A 22,638-nucleotide genomic window follows, 5' to 3' on the forward strand; every position below is an offset into this window, starting at 1 on the left:
TGGGTCAGGTGGGGTCAAAAACAAGGTCACTAGGTCATTTCAAAGGAAAAGCTAGTTAACACTCTAGAGGCCACAATTATGACTGTATCTTCATGAAACTTAGTCAGAATGTTAATCTTGATGATCTTTAGGTCAAGTTCGAATCTTGGTCATGTAGGGTCAAAAACTAGGTAACAGGGTCAAATCAAAGGAAAAGCTAGTTTACACTGTATAGGCCACATTTATGACCATATCTTAATGAAACTTGGTCAAAACTTTAAGCTTGATTATCTATAGGTCAAGTTCAAATCTGGGTCGGGGGGGGGGGGGGGTCAAAAACTAGGTCACTAGGTCATTCAAAGGAAAAGCTTGTTAACACTCTAGAAGCCACATTTATGACTGTATCTTCATGAAACTTAGTCAGAATGTTAATCTTGGTGATCTTTAGGTAAAGTTCGAATCTTCGTCATATGGGGTCAAAAACTAGGTCACAGCGTCAAATCAAAGGAATAGCTATTTAACACTTTAGAGGCCACATTTATGACCATATCTTAATGAAACTTGGTCAGAATGTTAATCTTGATGATCTTTAGGTCAATAGATCAGGTGAGCGATACAGGGCCTTCATGGCCGTCTTGTTTATTTCATCATTTTGGGAATGCCACCAACACTGATGGAATTGGGAAAATGCTCTCAGAAATTGTCTTGACTGGGAAAAATTGTAAAACAGCAAAAATGTGAAAGTCAACTATCATTTGGGAATTTTGAATTCAGAAATGGGAAAAAAACATACTTTTTTCTTTTGGATCTTCCTCCTTTTACCAGAGGTAGATTAATGGGGAAAAAAAAAGCCCTGCTGTTTAAAAACGCAATCAGTCAGCTGTACAGGAGACTTCCTGAACATGACTGATACTGGTTAATTGGTATGAAAAGAAGTAGTATTCCCTATTAAGTACTTGTATTAGTTGTTAGGCTTTAAAAATAATTTCAGAATTTATATTTTATGCAGGTTAAAAAAACGCAATGACTTCATACATGGATCCAGATAATGACCCATCTCTTCATCGTTTGGAGGGATCGTCAGGGGACCAGCCTGGAGGACTTGTCATCATGAAGAAGGGACCTTCAGCAGAGTCAGACAAACACTCCTTCAAAAAGCCATCTTTGCTTGGCCTAGATAAACTAGCAGCAGCTAAAAGACATTCAGACATTGTGGAAGAAAGTGTAAAGAAGAGGTCCAAAGTAACGTCTTACAGGGATGATTTTGATGAGGACAGTAGTAGTAGTGATTCCGACAGTGAGGAGGAAGATAGAGATAGAAAATCAAAGAAAGATAATAAGAAAGACAGGTAATTCCATTTTAACTGTTTTTTTTTTTAATTGAATCTATAAGAAGATCCTTTGGAAGCATATAACTCAACTAAAAAATGCAAAATAGTAGCATTCTGAAAGAAGCTTCCGTAGCGCCAAAGACTGGAATGCATTCCACGCTTGAAAAATGAGCCTGCCTTACCCAATATAAGACCAAAAGGTTTGTTTCTTCAATTGAGGCTATTAATTTACATGAAATTCAAATATATTTATGAAAGGTAAATATGACAGTTTCTTTTTTTAATTTGGGTAGTCAGCAAAATACATGTATCCCACTTGGAATGGATGGAAAACAACCCATTTCCAGCCAAGCTCATGACAGGTGTCAAAAATCTTGCTAGCATCCAGTCTAAGTTGAAACAATACAGATTTAAGTAATCAACTGAACACTACTGTAAAATCATATAATTTCGTGGGCATGAAATTTCATTGTTTTGCTCGAAATGGCAATTTCATGAGAATATGAATTCGTAGATTTCAACTTTTGAACATAAAATGAATGGGCATTTTACTTGTTCCTTGGGATTAAATTTCGTGGATTGACTCAACCACGAAATCCATGAAAATTAGTCCCCCACGAATATTAATGATTTCACAGTATTAGGATATCGGTTGCAACAGAGAATGAAACAGAGGTCGCTAACATTGTTATCAGACCTGCTCTAAACTGAAGAAAAATCATATTGGGTGAAAGATGTTTGAATTTTTCACTGAGACAAGTGGAATATTATATCCTCTGTATTTACAAAATGTAAATTACCCTTTTCTGTGGATATATTGCAATTCATGAAATATACATGTGATGCATTTGTTTTAAATAAGGCACTACCGACAAGCTCGAGTGGAGACACCATCACATCCTGGTGGTGTGAGTAATGCTGTACGGGACAGACAACACGATCGTTATAATAGAGACAAGGACAAGGGAGTGTATGCTTCATCAAAACATCGTGAAAAGGATCGGAGAAAGGATAGAAAGGATCGAGATAGAGATAGGCGACACGATAGAGACAGAGACAGAGATAGACGAAAACATCGAGATAGAGGTATATATGGAAGGTGATCAGTCACATTTAACACATTTTCTGACATTTTTTCATGTGATAGATATTCTGTTAGAGATTAACTTAAGGAAAGAAAAGACCAATTACATAGAGAGCCTTTTTAAAAATGTGAGATATTCTGTTAGAGATTAACTTAAGGAAAGGAAAGACCAATTACATAGAGTTAGAGCCTTTTTAAAAATGTGAGTTTGACTGATTTTCATCAAATTTTGGAGTTACCGGCCTATGATATAAAAGTATTTAAAAAGTAGAGTATTTCTTTTAATTCAGTTTAATTTTAAATTTCACATTTGCAAAATCATTTTAATGGATAGATATGAGTAATTCAACAGTCTGATCCAAAAGGCAAGTTTTAAAACTGTGTTTACCTTCTGATTGTACATTTATTCACATTTTATAAAGACTGTGCATTCTCTGCTCTATCATTTAGATTATTCTTTTACCAGTAAAGAAGATTGTTCAAGAACTCTGAACTTACAAATTTTATTTTTGGCAGTTTTAACATCATGAGTATTAAGTATATTTGTGTTACATTTAAATTAAAATCCAGTAGATCATTATTGTTTATTACATCTTTTTCAGTGAAATATCGAAATATTAGAGTGAAATATATCTCGTATTTTCACAGTGAAAATTTTCAAATATATTTTTCACTGGTAAGAAACTATGAAATCGGCAGATTTAGTCAAAATATGAAATAAAATGAAAATTTGTTTGTTTTACATGTAAGATCAAATTATCTTTCACTTATGATTATCTTATCTTACATTTTCACTTGTGGCAGTGCCTCTCTGTAAATATTGCATCTGGTGTTCACTCATGAAAGATATTTCAATCTTACACTGAAACAGACAAACATCCTCTACATATTGTGTTTTAGATGGCGACTATCGTAGTGAAAGGGGTTCACAACATAGAGATGGCTACTCTGACAGACGGTATTCTGAAAGAAGTTCCCGTAGTTCCAGAGACTGGAGTGACACTCCACGCTCGAGAAATGAGCCTGCCACACCCAATATCAGACCAAAAGGTTTGTTACTTGCATTGCTTGAATTATATTTATGAAAGGTAAATGTAAAGGTTTCTTGCTCAATGTGGGTAGTGGACAAAATATCCCTCTTGGAATGGATGGAAAACAACTTATACTCAGCAAACCCTTGGTTGTTTTCCTCCTTAACATTCATTGTAAGTGGATACTGGTGAAAACAGTAACAAGTTTAAATAATCAACTGAACACTAGTCTGGATATCGGTCTCGGTAGGGAGTCAACCCTGATCGCTAACCCTGTCATCCAACCTGCTAAGCTCTGCACCAAGGACTACCTGTAGCACTTGCTGCATATGTAAGTTAGGTTAAAACATCTTTCCTTGGCTTTATACATGTACAGCTAAGGTGAATAAGCTTGAATAGACATGTTTAAGTTCGTTACATTACTACTTTTCTGTAGAGAGCATTTTGAGAGTTTTCTAAAATTTGTAGACTGTTAGTTCTATGCACATTGTTGTTTCTTTGAGATACATTGAAAACATATAATCCACATTTTGCTTAATTGAATGATACAAATTATAATGCCTGTGAAATAGGAGAGTTACAGAATGAATAAATTTTTAGCATTAAGAATTTATTACCCATAATGTGGAAGGATTGAATTTTGAATATTTTTCAATGTTTTCTTTTTTCCTTTTAGATACGCCATCAAGATCAGCCTGGGATGATGATGAAGATTTCACACCTCCTAAACGCTCGAGCTGGGATATGCTCACACCCAGTGTACATGAAGACAGGGAGAATGATCTAGATACGCCATCTGATTATAGACGTTCAAAAAGGTGAGTTACTAGGGATATGCTCACATCCAGTGTACATGAAGTGAGGAACAGTGATATAGGTACACCCTCTGATTATAAAGAATCAAAGAGGTGAGTTACTAGGGATATGCTTGCATCCAGCATACATGAGGTTAAGGACAGTGATCTCAGGGCTTTTTTCCCCTATAAATCTACCTCCGGTAAAAGGAGGTAATCCCAATGCAAAAAAGTATGTTTTTTTCCCAAAGTTGAATTTAAAATTCCCAAATGATTATACTTTTTAGGGTTTTTGCTATTTTAAGATAGTTTTTCTAATTTTTATGTATATTTAGATGAATCATAATACTGTTGAACAATTACTGAAATGCAATTCATTAATATTTCACACAAAAACACATTTATGTAGATTTTGGTAATTTGCAAATTGTCCCAATTAAGACAATTTCCGAGAGCATTTTTCCAATTCCACCGGTGTCGGTGGCATTCCCAAATTGATGAAAAAAAGGCCTGGATCTAGATATGCCCTCTGATTGTAAAAGTTCAAATAGGTGAGTTACAAGGGGTATGCTCACACCAAGTGTACATGAAGGTAGGAACAGTGATCTAGATAAGTCCTCTGATTATAAAGATTTAAAGAGGTGAGTTACAAAGGGTATGCTCACACCAAGTGTACATGGATCTAGATAAGTCCTCTGATTTTAGACATTCAAAGTGGTGAGTTACTAAGGGTATGCTCACACTCGATGTACATGAAGATTACAACAATGATCTAGATAAATCCTCAGAATATAAAGAATCAAAAAGGTAAGTTACAAAGAATATGCTCACACAAAGAATATGCTTACACCAAGTGTTCCCCGTCGTTACATAACTGAAATACTGTCGAAAAACGGCATTAAACCCAAAACAAAAACTCACACCAAGTGTACATAAAGGTAAGAACAGTGATCTAGATAAGTCCTCTAGATTATAAACATCGAAAGAGTCACTGTTCACCTGTATATTTTGCTTATTTCATTTTGTTCAGTAACTTTCAGTTGTCATACATCTTGCCCCTATGATTAGTGTGTCATATAGATTGATATACCTAAGACAAAAGTCAAACATTTAGATTTTGACATGCTAATATACATCAAACCTATATGAATTTGTTATATATGCCACTGCTTTTAATTTACTGTACAACATCTTCATAGTTAATGTAATGAATATAACCTGATTTTAAAATTAAGAAAAGATAATCAGAAAAGTAAGAAATGTTCAATTTCTGTTATAGGTGTACAATGTATATGGCATTTTGGGATAAAGCCAAATCAAATTCAAAATAAAAATGAACATTTTGGTAACGTTTTTCTGTAACCACCCTCTTAAAGGTGCAGGTTAAGCACAAGACCATGAATTGAGGGGTCAGGAGTTTGACCCCCAGATGCATTTTTGTTTGTTTTGGGTTAAATCAAAATGCCATTTTTCAACAGTATTTCAGTAATTGCGGGCAGTTAACCTAACCAGTGTTCCTGGATTCTGTACCAGTACAAACCTGTTCTCCGCAAGTAACTGCCACCTTCCCCACATGAATCAGAGGTGGAGGACGAATGATTTCAGACACAATGTCTTTTATCAAATCGTCACGGAGAATATGTGGCCCGACGGGGATTGAACTAATGACCCCTCGAGCCGTAGACATGACAATTTGATAAGAAAATGCTTTGTCAGTCAGCTGTGCATTCGTGAAAAAGAATTAACAGGAACTGCAATAGAATGGTTTAGATATTAATTATAATTCATGTACAATGCAGTACTTTCATTCCCTCAACTACAGTAGGTCTCAGACTTATAAACTTCAGAAAGAGCGAAAATCCCAACTTTATGAAAACATTTAACACTAACTTACTATAGAAATACCATTTTTCATTTACTATTTCTTTTTACAACAAACATAGGTAAAGTGGCAGCTGCTATTCTTAGATTTTTTCTTTTTTTTCTTTAAAATATGTTTTGTCAGTCTTCTGGTTACTTTTTTCTATATATATAAAAAGACATTTTTTCTGCTAACATAACTACATTTCATGGAATTTTGTGCTGCAGGTTAATTACTTCTTCCAAAATATTTGCTGATAAAAGCTTTTGTACAGAGAGAAGCACATGAAGGTTGTGATGATAAAGGGGAACAACTGAAACTGCATGCTGTTAAAGGTGGTCAATCACATTTAAGCAAAATTTAGTGACATTTTTTACTTTTTGTATATTCTGTTAGAGATTTATTTAAGAAACAAAAATACCCATTACTTAGAGTTAGATCCCTGTTAGAAATGTATACTTTATTGATTTTCATAAAAAATTGTAATTACTCCCCTTTAATATGAAACTATTTAAAATGCTTGGTATTTCTTTTTATTTCCATATAATTCCGAGTTTTACATTCGCATTGGATAGATATACCAAATATTTAACAATCTGAATCAAAAGGTGGGTTTTAAAATGCAAGTAGCTTCTGAATTTCATTATTTTCCATTCTATCTTGGTTGCGCAACCAAGATAGGCAAAGGGAGGTAATAATAATTTTTCAAACTTGCATTTCTTATTAATTCAATCTATATATGTAATTGTTAATGCAATTATTTTACGAATATAATACAATATATCGGTTAGTTATACATTTTCTTAGGTAAAGTATGTTTATCAAATGTATACTTATGATAAAATAACTCTATCTTGGTTGGGCAACCAGGATAGGAAAATGAAATTTTAAAAATACCTCCAGTGAAAATCTAATTTGTATTAAGTGTTAAGTGAACATAAATGAGTGTAAATGATCAGATGCTAAAGTTTCGAACAAATCCGTTACTTAGCCAAAATCTGATTATCCACCTTTAATGGGGTGATAGTTACTTAATTTGAATTACCTCCCTTTTTGATTTTAGATTTTAGTTTTTGTGTGTTTCTGGCAATATTATTTATTCTAATAATCAAAACTATTTTAATTATTGAAATATGTTATATTTCTTTTAATACTATTAAAAAATTTTAGATGAATAAATGTGATATAAAGCCCTTCATAAATTATTATAGAATTTAGTATATAAAGTGTCAGAACCTTTTTAACATCGTGAGAAAGTTTGTTAAGTTACTTGCAAATCTTTGAGGGGTCGTCCTTTGGGATTGACTTTATATATAATGAATCCTGCGATAGTATTTAGACTGGAGATATGTTATTACATTGCAGATAACAATATTTATAGGGTTTAGAGTTGTATAAATATGCAGCGGAAATAATGTGCAAGATTATTCCGCAAAGAAACTAAGTGCATATTTCACAATGCAAATCTAATACAGGTATCTTTTTTGTTAATTTAATGCACATACTACACTTATATAAATGATAAAATTTTGTTCTTAGCCTGAGTAAAATGTACCCGATATGACATCAGTATGGAAAAAACATTGACATTTCAGGTTCCCTTGTAACGAGTTTAGAATTGAGTAAGTAAGTATGTAAGTAAGCAAATATTTTATTAGAGTGACATGTACATAAAACAGCAAATATTATTTCATAACATGACAAAACAAAATTAAAGTACCCGGCCCAATGGAACTATATGTCACATGACTGAAAGAACTTTAAATATATCACATTTAAATCACGTATGTTACAATTATATTCGTATCAATGGTATGGCAGTTAGGTAGATAATGTTAAGTAATATAAATTTAGTATGTAATGGTAAGGATTATATTGTTGGAAATCATCTAACAAACATTATTTTTTTATGCCCCCACACATTTATGTGGGGGGCATATAGCGTTGCTGCTGTCTGTACGCATGTACGTCTTACATCCGTCCATCCCGAAATCTTGTGTCACACTATTTGCTGATTTGCTTCAAACTTTCACAGATGAACAAGCTTGATGTGCAGATGACCATAAAGGAAGGAATTTTTTCTGTGACTATTTTTACTGCAGTGTTATGGCCCTTTGATAGCTTTTGCTATATAGAGGATGGCACAGTATGTGGGGGCATCCGTGTCCTATGGACACAATTCTAGTTAAAAATTTACCATAAAGTCACCTTTCATATCATGCCACAATTTGTCTGTAAAGTCCTTTCTGAGGTTTTACATTATATCTGACTGTGAGAGAACAAAGATCTTTAGAGAAAATTTCAATGTTGTGATGACAAAGCAATGCTATACTTTTTCTCAGAAGACTTTTGTAATTTTAAGGAATAAATTGTTGTCATCTATTTTGGTAAGTTAAGGTCATATGTCCGAGCCCTGTATACTTATATCTATTTCCAGTTCAAGATCAAAGAAATCCAGTAAGGAGACACCCTTGCCAACACCGTCCTATAAATACAATGAATGGATGGATGATAAAAAACGAATAAAATATACTCCAAAGGACTCCAGTAGACAAGGTTTGACTGTTCTAAAATTTCTTAAGTATACTTTTTACGTTAGCTTTCATTCACCTGTGCTGAGACATTAAATTACCTTTTACTTTTGCTGTAGCCTACTTGTTTAGCTCTATAGGTAGAGAACAAGATTTTCAGTCTGAAGATCTTTTGTATGTGTATGTTCTCAATGATAATTAACTGAGGACAATTCCACTAAGATTATGTGACGTCCATCTCGTAATTAATTTCACAAGTTGTTAACCTCATCAAGAGCACATGCAGAGCACACAACCAATTTCACTAGGTCCAAGGTCAAAGTCACACTTGGAGGTCAATGGTGAAATAGCGTAAATTTGTGTCCCCTCCATGTCTTGTAAACCGCTCGTAAGATTTTCATAAAACTAGCATCAGTCATTAGACTTATCAAGACAATATGCAGAACACTCGACACCAGGTCAAATTTCAAGGTCGTACTTGGAGGTCAAAGGTCAGCTTAACATTGTGTCCGCTTGATATCGTCTATAATGGCTTGAAAGATTTTCATAAAAGTAGCATCAAGATGATGTACAGAGCATATGACCTTGATCACAAAGTTCTAGGTCACAGTCACAATTTTTGTCCGTCTCGTATCTAGATGGATTTTCATAAAATTAGAATCAGTTGTTTACCTCATCTAGTCGATATGCAGAGTGCACAGCCGAGGTCATAAGGTCCAACATCAGGGTCACTCTTTGAAATTTGTGTCCACTCCATATCTTCTTACAGATATGTTTAATGTCTTTGCATTTGTAATTTAACTCAAAAACATATTTTACCTGTAATGCAATTTATAACATTATTGATTGGGAAATAAATGTTTTTACTTTGCATTAGGTAGATTGATAAAAATCTTGAAATTTTTCAAATGTTTGATGAAACTTGTTTTAGAAAAAGAAGATTTAGAGTTTGAAGATGATGATGAGCGAGAGAACTGGGAGGCAGAACAGAAACGACTCGATCGGGAATGGTACGGTCTTGATGAGGGCTATGATGATCAGCATAATCCATTCTCTGGTATGTCAGAAACATATACAAAGAAAAAAGAAGAAGAAATTGAAAAGCGGAAGAAAAATCGAATGTCTGCTAGGCAGAGGCAGATAAACAAGGTTTGTGCTTTAAAAAAATAATAAAAGGCACGTCATAACACCAGGGAATATAGTGGATAGCTGTTTCTTTGTGGAATATTGTTTTGATAATGCAACAAATTATCCATATAAACATTAAGTACCAGTATAAAAAAACTTTCTTAAATGAATAAAATGATATAATAATTAGGATTTAGTTCTTGAGTTTAATTACTGTTTGTACAAATTTGGATTTCTATCTGTAGGATATTGAGAAGTGGGAGACAAACAGAATGTTACGCAGTGGTGTTGTGGAGAAGTTGAATTACGATGAAGACTTCGAGGAAGAAAATGAAGCGAGAGTCCATCTTCTTGTACATAACATCGTGCCACCATTCCTGGATGGGAGAATTGTGTTCACAAAACAGCCAGAACCTGTTATCCCTATAAAGGTTAACTAAAGAAAGCTTCTTTAAATATGGCATTATTTTTTTTCCGGCAGTTTTCTAATATGTTACCACAGTCCAATGTATACATAAGAAGATCTTATTCTCTCTTACATATTTCTGTTATGAAATACTGAGCTGAAACATAGCAGAGATTGCTTCAGTTTTAAAGTCTGTATTCTATCTTACTTTAGACAGAACCCTTGAAAAATGAGAAACAATAGTTGTATTACAATATCCCAGAGGGAATATGTTCTGAATTAGAAGAAGAAGAATAACAGAAGATATTTAGTTTTGAAGACAGAACTTTGTATTTTAATGAATATATAGTTTTAGAATAGATTTCATCAACTACTAGTATAAATAAAATCTTATATAACCACATGGGTATTTGACACTTTAGAGTTGACTGAATTATATATAAATAAAAATGTTTTTGGAATAATTTGGTATAATGAGAAATTATACTGAATTGAGGTTTTTTGAAGAAATTTATTAAGTCTGGTGACTAAAATTGATAAACAGACACTAGTGTCACATTTAGAGAATAATTTTGCTTATGATTTGTAGGATCCTACATCAGACATGGCTGTGGTGTCTAAGAAAGGCTGTGCTGTAGTAAGAGTTCACAGAGAACAAAAGGAGAGAAGAAAAGCTCAGAAAAAAGAATGGGAGTTAGCGGGTACCAGGATAGGCGAAATCATGGGGGTCAAGAAAAAGGAGGAGGAGGTGTGTTGGTTTTCTTTCATTACTTGTGGGTTTAGTTGTAACAGTACCATAGATTTATGATATCAAAACTACGTAACAGTGGATCAGTTTGAATAACTTTAAGGTAAAAACTTCTACATTTTGTTAATAAAGGATGAACGTGAAGAGAGAGACTATAAAGAAGATTACAAGTTTGCCGACCTGTTACAAGACAAGACCGAAGCTGTCAGTGATTTTGCTAAGAGAAGGACTTTGTCTCAACAAAGACAGTATCTCCCTATATTTGCTGTCAGAAATGAGGTCAGTGCAATCTAGAATTTAACCTTTACCCTGCTAAATTTCTAAAATGGACTGGTCCATCATTCAGTTTGGGCAGTACCATTTATTATTTGAAGGGATGTTCAGTGAAAATCTACTGACTGAATAGCGAACAGTACAGACCATAATCGACTGCACGGATGTGCAGGCTGATCTGGGTCTGCACTGGTCTCAAAGGCAAAATCACTTGCCACCAGCAGGCTAAGGGTTGAAAAGATGTTTTTTGTCGAGCCCGCTTGCGGAAGCAAAGACATAGTTGTCCAAATGGCTGTTCGGTGTATGTGCGTACGTGAGTGCGTGCGTGCATGCGTCCGTCCGGATTTGTTTGTCCGGACCATAACTTTGACATGCATGGAGCAATCTTGTTTATATTTGGCATGAATGTTAATCTCAATGAGACTGAGTGTCTTGTGCAAACCCCAGTTCCTGTTTCAAAGGTCAAGGTCACACTTAGAGGTCAAAGGTCAAATTCAATAATGACTGTCCGGAGCATTTCTTCTTCATGCATGGAGGGATTTTGATGTTACTTGGCACAATTGTTCACCATGATGAGGCGGAGTGTCGTGCGCAAGAATCAGGTCCCTAGGTCTAAGGTCAAGGTCACACTTAGAGGTCAAAGGATACAAGAATGACAACTTTGTCCGGAGCATTTCTTCTTCATGCATGGAGGGATTTTGATGTTACTTGGCACAAATGTTCACCACCATGAGATGGAGTGTCTTGCACAAGAACCAGGTCCTTAGGTCTAAGGTCAAGGTCACACTTAGAGGTCAAAGGTCAGATACAAGTATGACTTTGTCCAGAGCATTTCTTTTTCATGCATAGAGGGATTTTGATGTAACTTGGCACAATTGTTCACCATCATGAGACAGAGTGTCATGCGCAAGAACCTAGTATTACTTCCCTTTGTTGTTACTATAAATAGCTTTTCTGTAGTACAACATGCAAGTTACATCCAATTTTAAGGTGTATTTTGACCTATCTCTACTGGTAAGGATTTTTGTGTGGACTTTTTTTTTTTATGCCCCCAAAGGGAGGCATATAGTTTTTGAACCGTCTGTCGGTCTGTCCGCAATTTTCGTGTCTGGTCCATATCTTTGTCATCCATGGATGGATTTTCAAATAACTTGGCATGAATGTGTACCACAGTAAGACGACATGTCGTATGCAAGACCCAGGTCCGTAGCTCAAAGGTCAAGGTCACACTTAGACGTTAAAAGTCATTTTTCATGATAGTGCATTGATGGGCGTGTCCGGTCCATATTTTTGTCATCCATGGATGGATTTTCAAGTAACTAGGCGTAAATGTGTGGCACAGTAAGACGACCTGTCGCGCGCAAGACCCAGGTCTGTAGCTCAAAGGTCAAGGTCACACTTAGACGTTAAAGGTCATATTTCATGATAGTGCATTGATGGGCATGTCCGGTCCATATCTTTGTCATTCATGCATGGATTTTAAAATTATTGGGCATGAATGTGTACCACAGTAAGACGACGTGTCGCGCGCAAGACCCAGGTCTGTAGCTCAAAAGTCAAGGTCACACTTAGACGTTAAAGGTCATATTTCATGATAGTGCAATGATGGGCATGTCCGGTCCATATCTTTGTCATTCATGCATGGATTTTAAAATAACTACACATGAATGTGTGGCACAGTAAGACGACGTGTCGCGCGCAAGACCCAGGTCCGTAGGTCAAAGGTCCTAAACTCTAACATCGGCCATAACTATTCATTCAAAGTGCCATCGGGGGCATGTGTCATCCTATGGAGACAGCTCTTGTTTTTTTAAGATTTACTTCCCTTTGTTGTTACTACAAATAACTTATATTGTAACTTTTTGCAATCTTTTTTTTATTTGGCATAAATGTTTGCCTCAATGTGGTGTGTCGTGTGCAACTCCCAGTCCTTTTGACAGCTGAGGGGCTTGACATGTTGCCCATGGGCATCTAGTGAAAAAAGTCTTTTATTCTGTATTATGGTTGTCAAGTCAGTTATATTGTGAAGTCACTTTTGACGTTTGTATGACTCTAAATTTCCTTGATTTATTTATTATTTCTGTCTGGAAAATACAAGTCAGAAACAAGATGAAACTATGACTTTTTTCTTTCCCAAATAATAGACTTTTTGACCCAAACCACAAAATTTTATGTCAACATAGTTTTATGATTCTACAGTGGTCAGTAATTTACTAAATGCATCGCAGTGTTGTCAGTATATATAATGTGACCAGTCAGCAGTATCCAATCCCAACAAACAGATAATCTCTTATTGATAAATCTTCAAAAATTGAAACCCACAGTGTTATATTTCTATCTGTTGAGGCCAAAACAATGGAATCTCATGCATGTGAAAGTAAATGATTTCTTTTGTAAACTGAGTTCAGTCATGTATCACAGTGAAAGTTCTTCATACAGAATGTTTGTTTGAATGATAAGAATTTTTTACAACCATTTTAATAACTAGACATGAAAGGAATAAGTCCTTGATTGTTGCCTCAGTCTGGAGAACCATTCTTACATGTGAAGTGCCAAAATCCTTCCCTCCATGGCAGATGTATAATTAAATTAATTATTCACATTTAAATGTACTTCTATTCACATTTTTATTTCAGTTATTAAATATTATACGAGATAACAATGTTGTGATAATTGTGGGTGAAACAGGGTCTGGGAAAACAACGCAGCTCACACAGGTATAGTAACATTTAGTTAGTAGCCAAGATCAGTTATATACCTCGATATCCAAGGGACTGTAAAATTTGCATCGACGTATCCGAAGTCGACGTAACGATATCGACTATCGGGGACTATTTTGTACTTGTGTCGGACATCTGTATTGTCATTATATCCAATGCTTTTTAAGAGGGCTTGAAAGGGGAAATGAATAATATAAAACGTAAATACAATTTTAATTTTATTTACAGATAAAACATCTTAATTAAATAAATAATTACAGCATTTTAATTTTTCAAAATATCCATTAAAACATTAGCATTTTTATTCCTTCCCTAAACAAGTCTGAAACTTTCCTAGTTGAGTAGTCATTTTGACTGTGCTTCAATAACGAAAATTTGCCAGTTAAATACGCATATTGTTACTGAATCCTAAATGGCAGATTTTTACTCCTTCAAACAAAATATTTTATCCAAATTAGTTGTTATATTTGAAGGCAGCCTTCCTGCTTGCCTTATAACACTAATTTTTGTGAATTAAATGCAAACTTCCTGACATTTAAATTGGATTAAAGATTAAATAACAAACAAAACAAACACACAAACTAACTTGAATATGATTAATACATTGCCGGACAACAATAAGTTGATTTTCACACCTTACAAATAACATGGATATTTTTAGCTCGACTATTCGAAGAATAGTCTAGCTATTCTACTCACCCTGGCGTCGGCGTCGGCGTCGGCGTCACACCTTGGTTAAGTTTTTGCATGCAAGTACATACACCCATCAATTAAAGGCATATAGCTTTGAAACTTATTTTTTCTTTTTCTAGGTCAATTACCAACCTCTCTGGGTCAAGTCCCATAACTCTGACATGTATTTTGAGCAAATTATGCCCCCTTTTGGACTTAGAAAATTTTGGTTAAAGTTTTACATGCAAGTTACTATCTCCAAAACTAATGCAGATATTGATTTGAAACTTCACATGTGTCTTCGGGGTTATAAAACTAGTTGATAGCAGCAAGTCCCATAACTCTGACTTTCATTTTGGCCAAATTATGCCCCCTTTTGGACTTAGAAAATTCTGGTTTAAAGTTTTGCGTGCAAGTACATACAGCTATTTCTAAAAGGCATATAGATTTGAAACTTACTTTTTCTTTCTCTAGATCAATTACCAACCTCACTGGTCAAGACCCATAACTCTGACATGTTTTTTTGAGCAAATTATGCCCCCTTTTAGACTTAGAAAATTTTGGTTAAAGTTTTACATGCAAGTTATTATCTCCAAAACTAATGCAGATATTGATTTGAAACTTCACATGTATCTTCGGGGTTATAAAAACTAGTTGATAGCAGCAAGTCCCATAACTCTGACCTTCATTTTGGCCAAATTATGCCCCCTTTTGGACTTAGCAAATTCTGGTTAAAGTTTTGCGTGCAAGTACATACAGCTATTTCTAAAAGCATATAGATTTGAAACTTATTTTTTCTTTTTTCTAGATCAATTACTAACCTCACTGGATCAAATCCCATAACTCTGGCATGTATTTTGGGCAAATTATGCCCCCTTTTGGACTTAGAAAATTTTTGGTTAAAGTTTTACATGCAAGTTATTATCTCCAAAACTAATGCAGATATTGATTTGAAACTTCACATGTATCTTCGGGGTTATAAAACTAGTTGATAGCAGCAAGTCCCATAACTCTGACCTTCATTTTGGCCAAATTATGCCCCTTTTGGACTTAGCAAATTCTGGTTAAAGTTTTGCATGCAAGTACATACAGCTATTTCTAAAAGGCATATAGATTTGAAACTTATTTTTTCTTTTTTCTAGATCAATTACTAACCTCACTGGATCAAGTCCCATAACTCTGGCATGTATTTTGGGCAAATTATGCCCCCTTTTAGACTTTGAAAATTCTGGTTAAAGTTTTACATGCAAGTTTCTATCTCTAAAACTAATGCAGATATTGAATTGAAACTTCACATGTGCTTTCGGGGTTATAAAACTAGTTGATAGCAGCAAGTCCCATAACTGATATGCATTTTGGTCAAATTATTCCCCCTTTAGAACTTAAAACTCTTTTGATATTTAACCTTTTTGGGTAATATTTTCCTGCTTCTGGGACAATATTTTGAATAGTCGAGCTTGGCTGTCTTACGGACAGCTCTTGTTTGAAAAGCTGTGATATCGACGAAACCAGGTGTAAAAACAATACAGGTAAGCTGATGGGACTGAAAAATCTCATCAAGCTAAACAAAATATCGAGCTAATCATATCGAGGTAATGATAAATAACTACATTAAGATAAATAGAGAAAAATGGGGACCGACTCAAACACATCGTGCTAACCGGAGTATCGAGCTAACCGATATCGAGGTAACGATATTCAACTGTATTTCCAAAAAACAAGTATACATGTTATTCAAGGAATGTCATGTAATTGAAAGATAAATTTATTTTGAAAAATTGTTATAATGGATGTCTGAAAGTTATTTTTGTTTGAGGTTACAGTTAGATAATTTTATTAAAAATTACTGTATAAAACAAAACAAAATATGAGAACAATCATAGTTTGAAAAATCTACATGTGTCATCATTTTTTCTTTGACGTGTTGTAATATCTTTTAACATCAGTATTTACATGAAGACGGGTATACAAAGTATGGAATGGTCGGCTGTACACAACCTCGTAGAGTGGCAGCCATGTCGGTTGCTAAGCGTGTATCAGAGGAGATGGGAGTTAAGCTCGGAGATGAGGTTGGCTATGCAATGCGATTTGAAGATTGTACAAGTGAGGTAAATATGCTTGTTATAATGGCAAACAATCCGGTAGAAGGCTTCGTTATGCTTGACTTAAGTGTTATTGCTGTCTGTTTCCTTTTAAACTTTACCCTGCTAAATTTCTAAAATGGATTGGTCCATCATTCAATTTGGACAGTACCATTTATTATTCGAAGGGCTGTTCACTGAAAATTTACTGAATAGTGAACAGTGTAGACCATGATCAGCCTGCACGGATGTGCTGATCTTGGTCTGCACTGGTCGCAAAGGCAGAATCACTTGCTGCCAGCAGGCTGAAGGTTAAAGGTATAGTTTGGCTTTTAACATTGTAATCCCATGACTTAGGTGCCTGAAAAATGGTGAGTTTGATATTAGAGATGTCATGGCCTCGTTTAAAAATTTGAAAGTGAAAGTGTATAGTTGTTTGAAATTGAGTAGTTAATCGTGTTGCGTAACAGATGTCAAATTTTCAAACTTATGAAAAAATGTATTAATGTTTTGACTGGGACTTTGATTAACTAAATAAGAACAACTATATTTCAATATTCATGGATTTGACAAACGACTAACATTCTTGCAAGTTTTGAAAGAAAGAAAACTGTGACACTTTTGTTACATCCTTTTTTGTCTAACTTAGTAGACTGAATTAAGGTTTATTTTGAAGCTTGATCTAGTTATAAAAAGTGTATACAAAGCATGCTATTGCAGCAAATGAGATTGTGAAACAGAAATAAGCAGTAAGTTACAAACATTCTCTTTAAAGGGAGGTAATAACAAACAAAATGAAAGTCAGTCTGATTAACCTTATGTAACAAGCAAAGCTGTTTGTTAAATGCATCTTCAATAGAGTATATGAAACCAACACAAGACAAAAAAGCCTGTAAGGTAACTATTTTTGAGGGAAAAGTAGTGGAATGTTAGCTTTGATAGGTATAAGTCTCAAGAGAAAGAAATAATGGTAGGAAAAAGAGAATCTGAATACAGACAATTCATATTTGGAAAAAGCACAATGTATTTATGGGAGAGAAGCAATATTTATTTAGGTCCAGATAGTAATGTCACATTGTACTGTAAATTGGGGAGAAGTAAGGATACGTGTATTTATAAATCCAAGGGTATTAGCCAAAGGCTACCTGTGTATATTCACTACTTTCTTATTATACATACCTGAATCAGGGTAGACAGTAAGTAGTAATATGTGAATATCCAGTAGCATTTAGGAAATAAATTGTACATGTAATATATGTTTCAGAACACGGTGATAAAGTATATGACAGATGGTATATTGTTACGAGAATCTCTCAGGGAGTCTGATCTCGACCACTACAGTGCAATAGTAATGGACGAAGCCCACGAACGTTCTCTTAGCACGGATGTACTCTTTGGATTGTTAAGAGATGTAAGTACTTACTAAATCTATTATTTACAAAGAGAAGCACTGATGTAATTTGTAAAGGTCTAAGTAATACTTGTGTATTGCTTGGTAACAGCCCCACCACCATTTTAAATATCATTAAAAGTCAGTTTTAGTTGGGTATTTCTCAATTTTTATTGAGGAATTTCTTTTTTTTTTTTTCAGATTGACTGAAACTTTTTTGATGATTTTATTTTATTTTAATTTGTAACTTTCATATTTTACTTCAGGTTGTTGCTAGGAGACAGGATCTGAAACTGATTGTAACCTCGGCAACTATGGATGCTGGGAAGTTTGCTCAGTTTTTTGGCAATGTGCCAACATATACAATTCCTGGTAGAACATTTCCTGTTGATGTCTTATATGCTAAAAATCCAGTGGAAGATTACGTGGATGCTGCTGTGAAACAGGCACTACAGATCCATCTGATGGGGCTAGAAGGTACTTCCTGTCATTTCTGTTTTAGTTGATCCAGAGTATGGGGTTTATTTATCCCCCCGCCAAAGGCAAAGGGAATATTAGAAATGCTCTCCGTCCGTGTGTGCGTGCGTCCGTCCGTGCATCCGCAACGATCTTTGTCCGGAGCATAACTCCAAAAGTACTGGAGGGATTTTCTTCAGACTTCATACACTGATAGAACACATTGGGAGGAAGTGCAGTGTGCAAGAACAATAACTCTACCTTGCCTATTTTTTTAGTTATTCCCCTTTATCATATTTTCTTAAAAAATTTTGTCCAGAGCATAACTCCTAAAGTACTGGAGGGATTTTCTTCAAACTTCATACACTGATAGAACTCATGCATAGAGGGATTTTGATATAACATGGCACAAATGTTCACCACCATGAGACCGAGTGTCATGCGCAAGATCCAGGTCACTAGGTCTAAGGTCAAGGTCACACTTAGATGCCAAAGGTCAGATACAAGAATGACTTTGTCCGAAGCATTTCTTTTTCATGCATGGAGGGATTTTGATGTAACTTGGCACAATAATACACCATCATGAGATGAAGTGACATGCGCAGTTCCCTTCTTTAAAATTACTTCCCTTTGTTGTTACTTTAAATAGCTTTTATTGTAACTTTTTCATTACTAGTCGTAGGAAAAAATCAAGACCACTTTTCTGTAGTACAACATGCATGCTTTATCCAATTTTGAGGTGTATTTTGACCAATCTCTACCAGATAAAGATTTTTGTGTGGACTTGCAAATTATTATTATATTTTTTTTTTTTTAACTTCCCTTAGTTGTTACTATAAATAACTTATATTGTAACATTTTTATAATTGACCGTAGGGAAAAAAACAAGACCACTTTTCTGTGGTACAACATAGATGTTACTCTCCAATTTTAGGTGTATTTTATTATATATAAGGTATCTCTACCTGGTAAGGAGTTTTTTTGTTATCCCCCGACGAAAGTCGGAGGGATATAGTTTTGGCGTTGTCCGTCCGTCCTTCTGTCCGTCCTTCCGTCTTTCCGTCCGTCCGTCTGTCCATCCGTCCGTCCGGAGCCATATCTAGGAAATGGTTGGGAATATTTATTTAAAACTTCATATACATGTTCACCACAATGAGTTCTTGCGGCCCGTCAAGTTTCAGTCAGATTGCCCAAGTAACACCAGAGTTATGGCCCTTAGAAGTTTCTAGTGTTAACTATATAGGGTACAATAAATATGGCAATTTCTGCATCATAACTTTTGATATATTTGACCTAGAACAATGAAACTTAAACAGAATTTAGATCACCATAATGTGGTTGTGTACACACAATTTCATTTGGATTTATTTGTAAATTAAGAGTTATTGCCCTTTAATTGTATAAAAATTCACATATTTGTACATAACAAACTTACCATTTTGTAGAATTTCATTAAATTTCTCTCATTCTTTTCCATGAATATTTATTGTAAACATGTGAAGTTGTGTACCCACACCTGGTCACCCCCTTACCTTGATCACCTCCCCCCCCCACCCCCCGACCCCCCCCCCCCCCCCCCCCCCCAAAAAAAAAAAATAAATAATTTTTTTTTAGATTTTTTTCAAACAAACTTCATATACATGTTCACCACTATGAGGTTATGGGGCCCATCAAGTTTCAGACAGATTGCCCAAGTAACACCAGTGTTATGGCCCTTAGAAGTTTCTAGTGTTAACTATATAGGGTACTATAGATCTACAGATATGGCAATTTCTGCATCATAACTTTTGATATATTTGACCTAGAACTATGAAACTTTAACAGAATTTAGAGCACTATAATGTGGTTGTACACAGACAATTTTGTACGGATTCCTTTTGTAACTTCAGAGTTATTGCCCTTAATTGTCTAAAAATCAACATATTTGTACATAAAAAACTTACCATTAATTCTGGCAGAATTTCAGTAAATTTCTTTCATTCTTTTCTGTGAACATTCATTATAAACATGTGAAGTTGCGCACCCACACCTGGTCACCCACTTGCCTTGGTCACACCCCCTCCCCCTCCCAACCCCCCTCCCCCCCCCCCACCCCCCCAAAAAAAATTTTTTTTTTTTTTTTTTCATTTCTTATTTCGAGGGTTCAACGCAATAGGGGCGTATCTACATATTTTACCAAAAATCACTTTTTTTGATTTTTCACTTTATTTTGACTTAATTTATATACTGTGAAAATTTAAACCAGATGTTTCAGTTATTTATATCATTATTTTGATATTGCAATAAGGGCGTATCTCAGATTGCCTTGATTTTTACGCGCAATATGGAAGTAAGTTGACTTACTGCCTTATTGCATGCAAAAAAGTATCCAGTAGTCTTAATATCTATCCTGCAATACAGGTTTCTGTAATCAGATAATTTCGTGATGTCATAATGATGACATCATAAGGTATCAAGGGCATTCTGATGCATGACCCTTAAAGTAAATGTGTATGTCACATTTTATGACACTGAAGTCAAGAAAAGCTTTTTTATGCTTATGAGAGTCAGTACTTACAAATGGTAGATTCATCCTGTGTGCATGGATTGTTAATATCAAATTTAGCTACAGTTAAATGATAGACCCCATTTATCTTACTGCTACTTAATGCACTAATAGCCCAATTATTAACTTTCAAAGTGAAAGCCATACTTGCCCCACAATAATTATTGCCAAGTAGAAAGATTTCTATACTCGTAAATAAAATGAATATATTAACATTTTATCCAAAATTAACAGTTTAAAAATATTAATTGGGCTAGGTTATAAAAGGCTATACTCTATTCTTGAAGACTTCAGAAGGTGTATCATGATTAAAGTAAGTCTATACTCTGTATTCTTAAAGATTTTAAAGGTGTATCCTTGTTCTTAAAGATATTTAAAGGTGTTATCATGGTAGGAAATATTTCAATTTCCTTGAATTTTGTAAAGTCGTACCATGGTCGAAGTAAGTCCATGTTCTATATCCTTGCAGGCTTTTTAAGATGTATCATGGTTTAGAAATATTTTTATGGCCTTGAAAAATGTAAGGGAGTTAAAAATGATTTTTTTGAAAACAAATAAATTGCAGTACCAATTACTTGAAGATTTTTACCCTTGTGCCTGCTTACTCGGTACAGTATTGCAAAAGGATTATAGTCCACGAAAACTGTAGGTGAAACTCCATATACATATAAAAGGGGAAGTCCAGCAATGAAATGTACATGAAAGGCGTCTGGCCTAGGAAAAACTCCTCAATAATCTGTACCAAAATTTTAGTTGTATGGCACCAAAAGAAACAAAATATTCAAATGAGGTAGAAATGTGCAATTTTTTTTTAAATTTAGTTACTTTAATAATAAAATGAAAATCAAAAAGGTGTCATACATCCAAAGCCAGTACTTCAGGCTATAGTTTACAGTGAACAGCCACAGCCTAAGACATACAGCATACATTCTTTGAAATGTAAGTGTGACTGTATTATTCAGTAACATAATAATACATGAAGCCAGTTTGGTTTAATATTCGAAGCTTTTTAGCTTATCTGATTTTTTTTTTTTTAAATTGATGAGTTATTGTCATCGCTTGATAGGCGCCAACGTCTGCGTCAGCATGCTTTAAAAACTTGCAACACTTGTTCAACGTCAGTAACTGACTATGTACAGCAAGAAAACATAACTCCATCCTGCTTTTTGCAAGAATCATGGCCCCTTTTGGAATAGGAAAATATCAGTTTTTTTAGTTGTTTTTTTTTAGTTAAATTTTGCATTTAAGTCAACTTTTCTCCTTAAAGGTCAAAGCTATTGCTTTAATTCTTGGTGAAGGTATTCGCTATTAAAGCTGACTCTGCAAAGCAAGTACCGTAATTTTAAATTGTTTTTGCAAGAATTATGGCCCCTTTTGAACTTAGAAAATTCATGGGTAGACAATATTTCTATTATACAGAGACAATAAAATCAGATGAGCGTCTGAAACCCGCAAGGCTGTGCTCTTGTTTTGTATGCCGGTACTAACACATATTTTCTATGCCATTTCAGCAAATTTCCTGGGCATTTTTATCTTCTTATATTTACTTATAAACCAATTTGTGGTTCTTGCATTGTGCTCAGGTGGAATTTGTCAAATGATAGGCAT

The 22,638-nt window shown here is 34.7% G+C and overlaps 1 protein-coding gene across 1 annotated transcript in view; it reads left to right on the plus strand.

Moving 5' to 3' along the window:
* Window positions 1-22,638, plus strand: part of LOC123549804 (pre-mRNA-splicing factor ATP-dependent RNA helicase PRP16-like) — a 162,818-nt gene that overhangs the window by 4,740 nt on the left and 135,440 nt on the right. Inside the window, exons 2-14 of the mRNA XM_045338215.2 lie at window positions 989-1,328; window positions 2,173-2,396; window positions 3,295-3,444; window positions 4,102-4,243; window positions 8,518-8,636; window positions 9,543-9,760; window positions 9,985-10,170; window positions 10,735-10,893; window positions 11,026-11,172; window positions 13,803-13,883; window positions 16,505-16,666; window positions 17,904-18,050; window positions 18,296-18,506. Coding sequence (XP_045194150.2) covers window positions 1,003-1,328; window positions 2,173-2,396; window positions 3,295-3,444; window positions 4,102-4,243; window positions 8,518-8,636; window positions 9,543-9,760; window positions 9,985-10,170; window positions 10,735-10,893; window positions 11,026-11,172; window positions 13,803-13,883; window positions 16,505-16,666; window positions 17,904-18,050; window positions 18,296-18,506 — 2,272 coding nt within the window. The 5' untranslated portion in view covers window positions 989-1,002. The remainder of the gene's footprint in view (window positions 1-988; window positions 1,329-2,172; window positions 2,397-3,294; window positions 3,445-4,101; window positions 4,244-8,517; window positions 8,637-9,542; window positions 9,761-9,984; window positions 10,171-10,734; window positions 10,894-11,025; window positions 11,173-13,802; window positions 13,884-16,504; window positions 16,667-17,903; window positions 18,051-18,295; window positions 18,507-22,638) is intronic.

Source organism: Mercenaria mercenaria, chromosome 6 (genome assembly GCF_021730395.1).
Source record: "Mercenaria mercenaria strain notata chromosome 6, MADL_Memer_1, whole genome shotgun sequence".
Taxonomy (NCBI): Eukaryota; Metazoa; Mollusca; class Bivalvia; order Venerida; family Veneridae; genus Mercenaria; species Mercenaria mercenaria.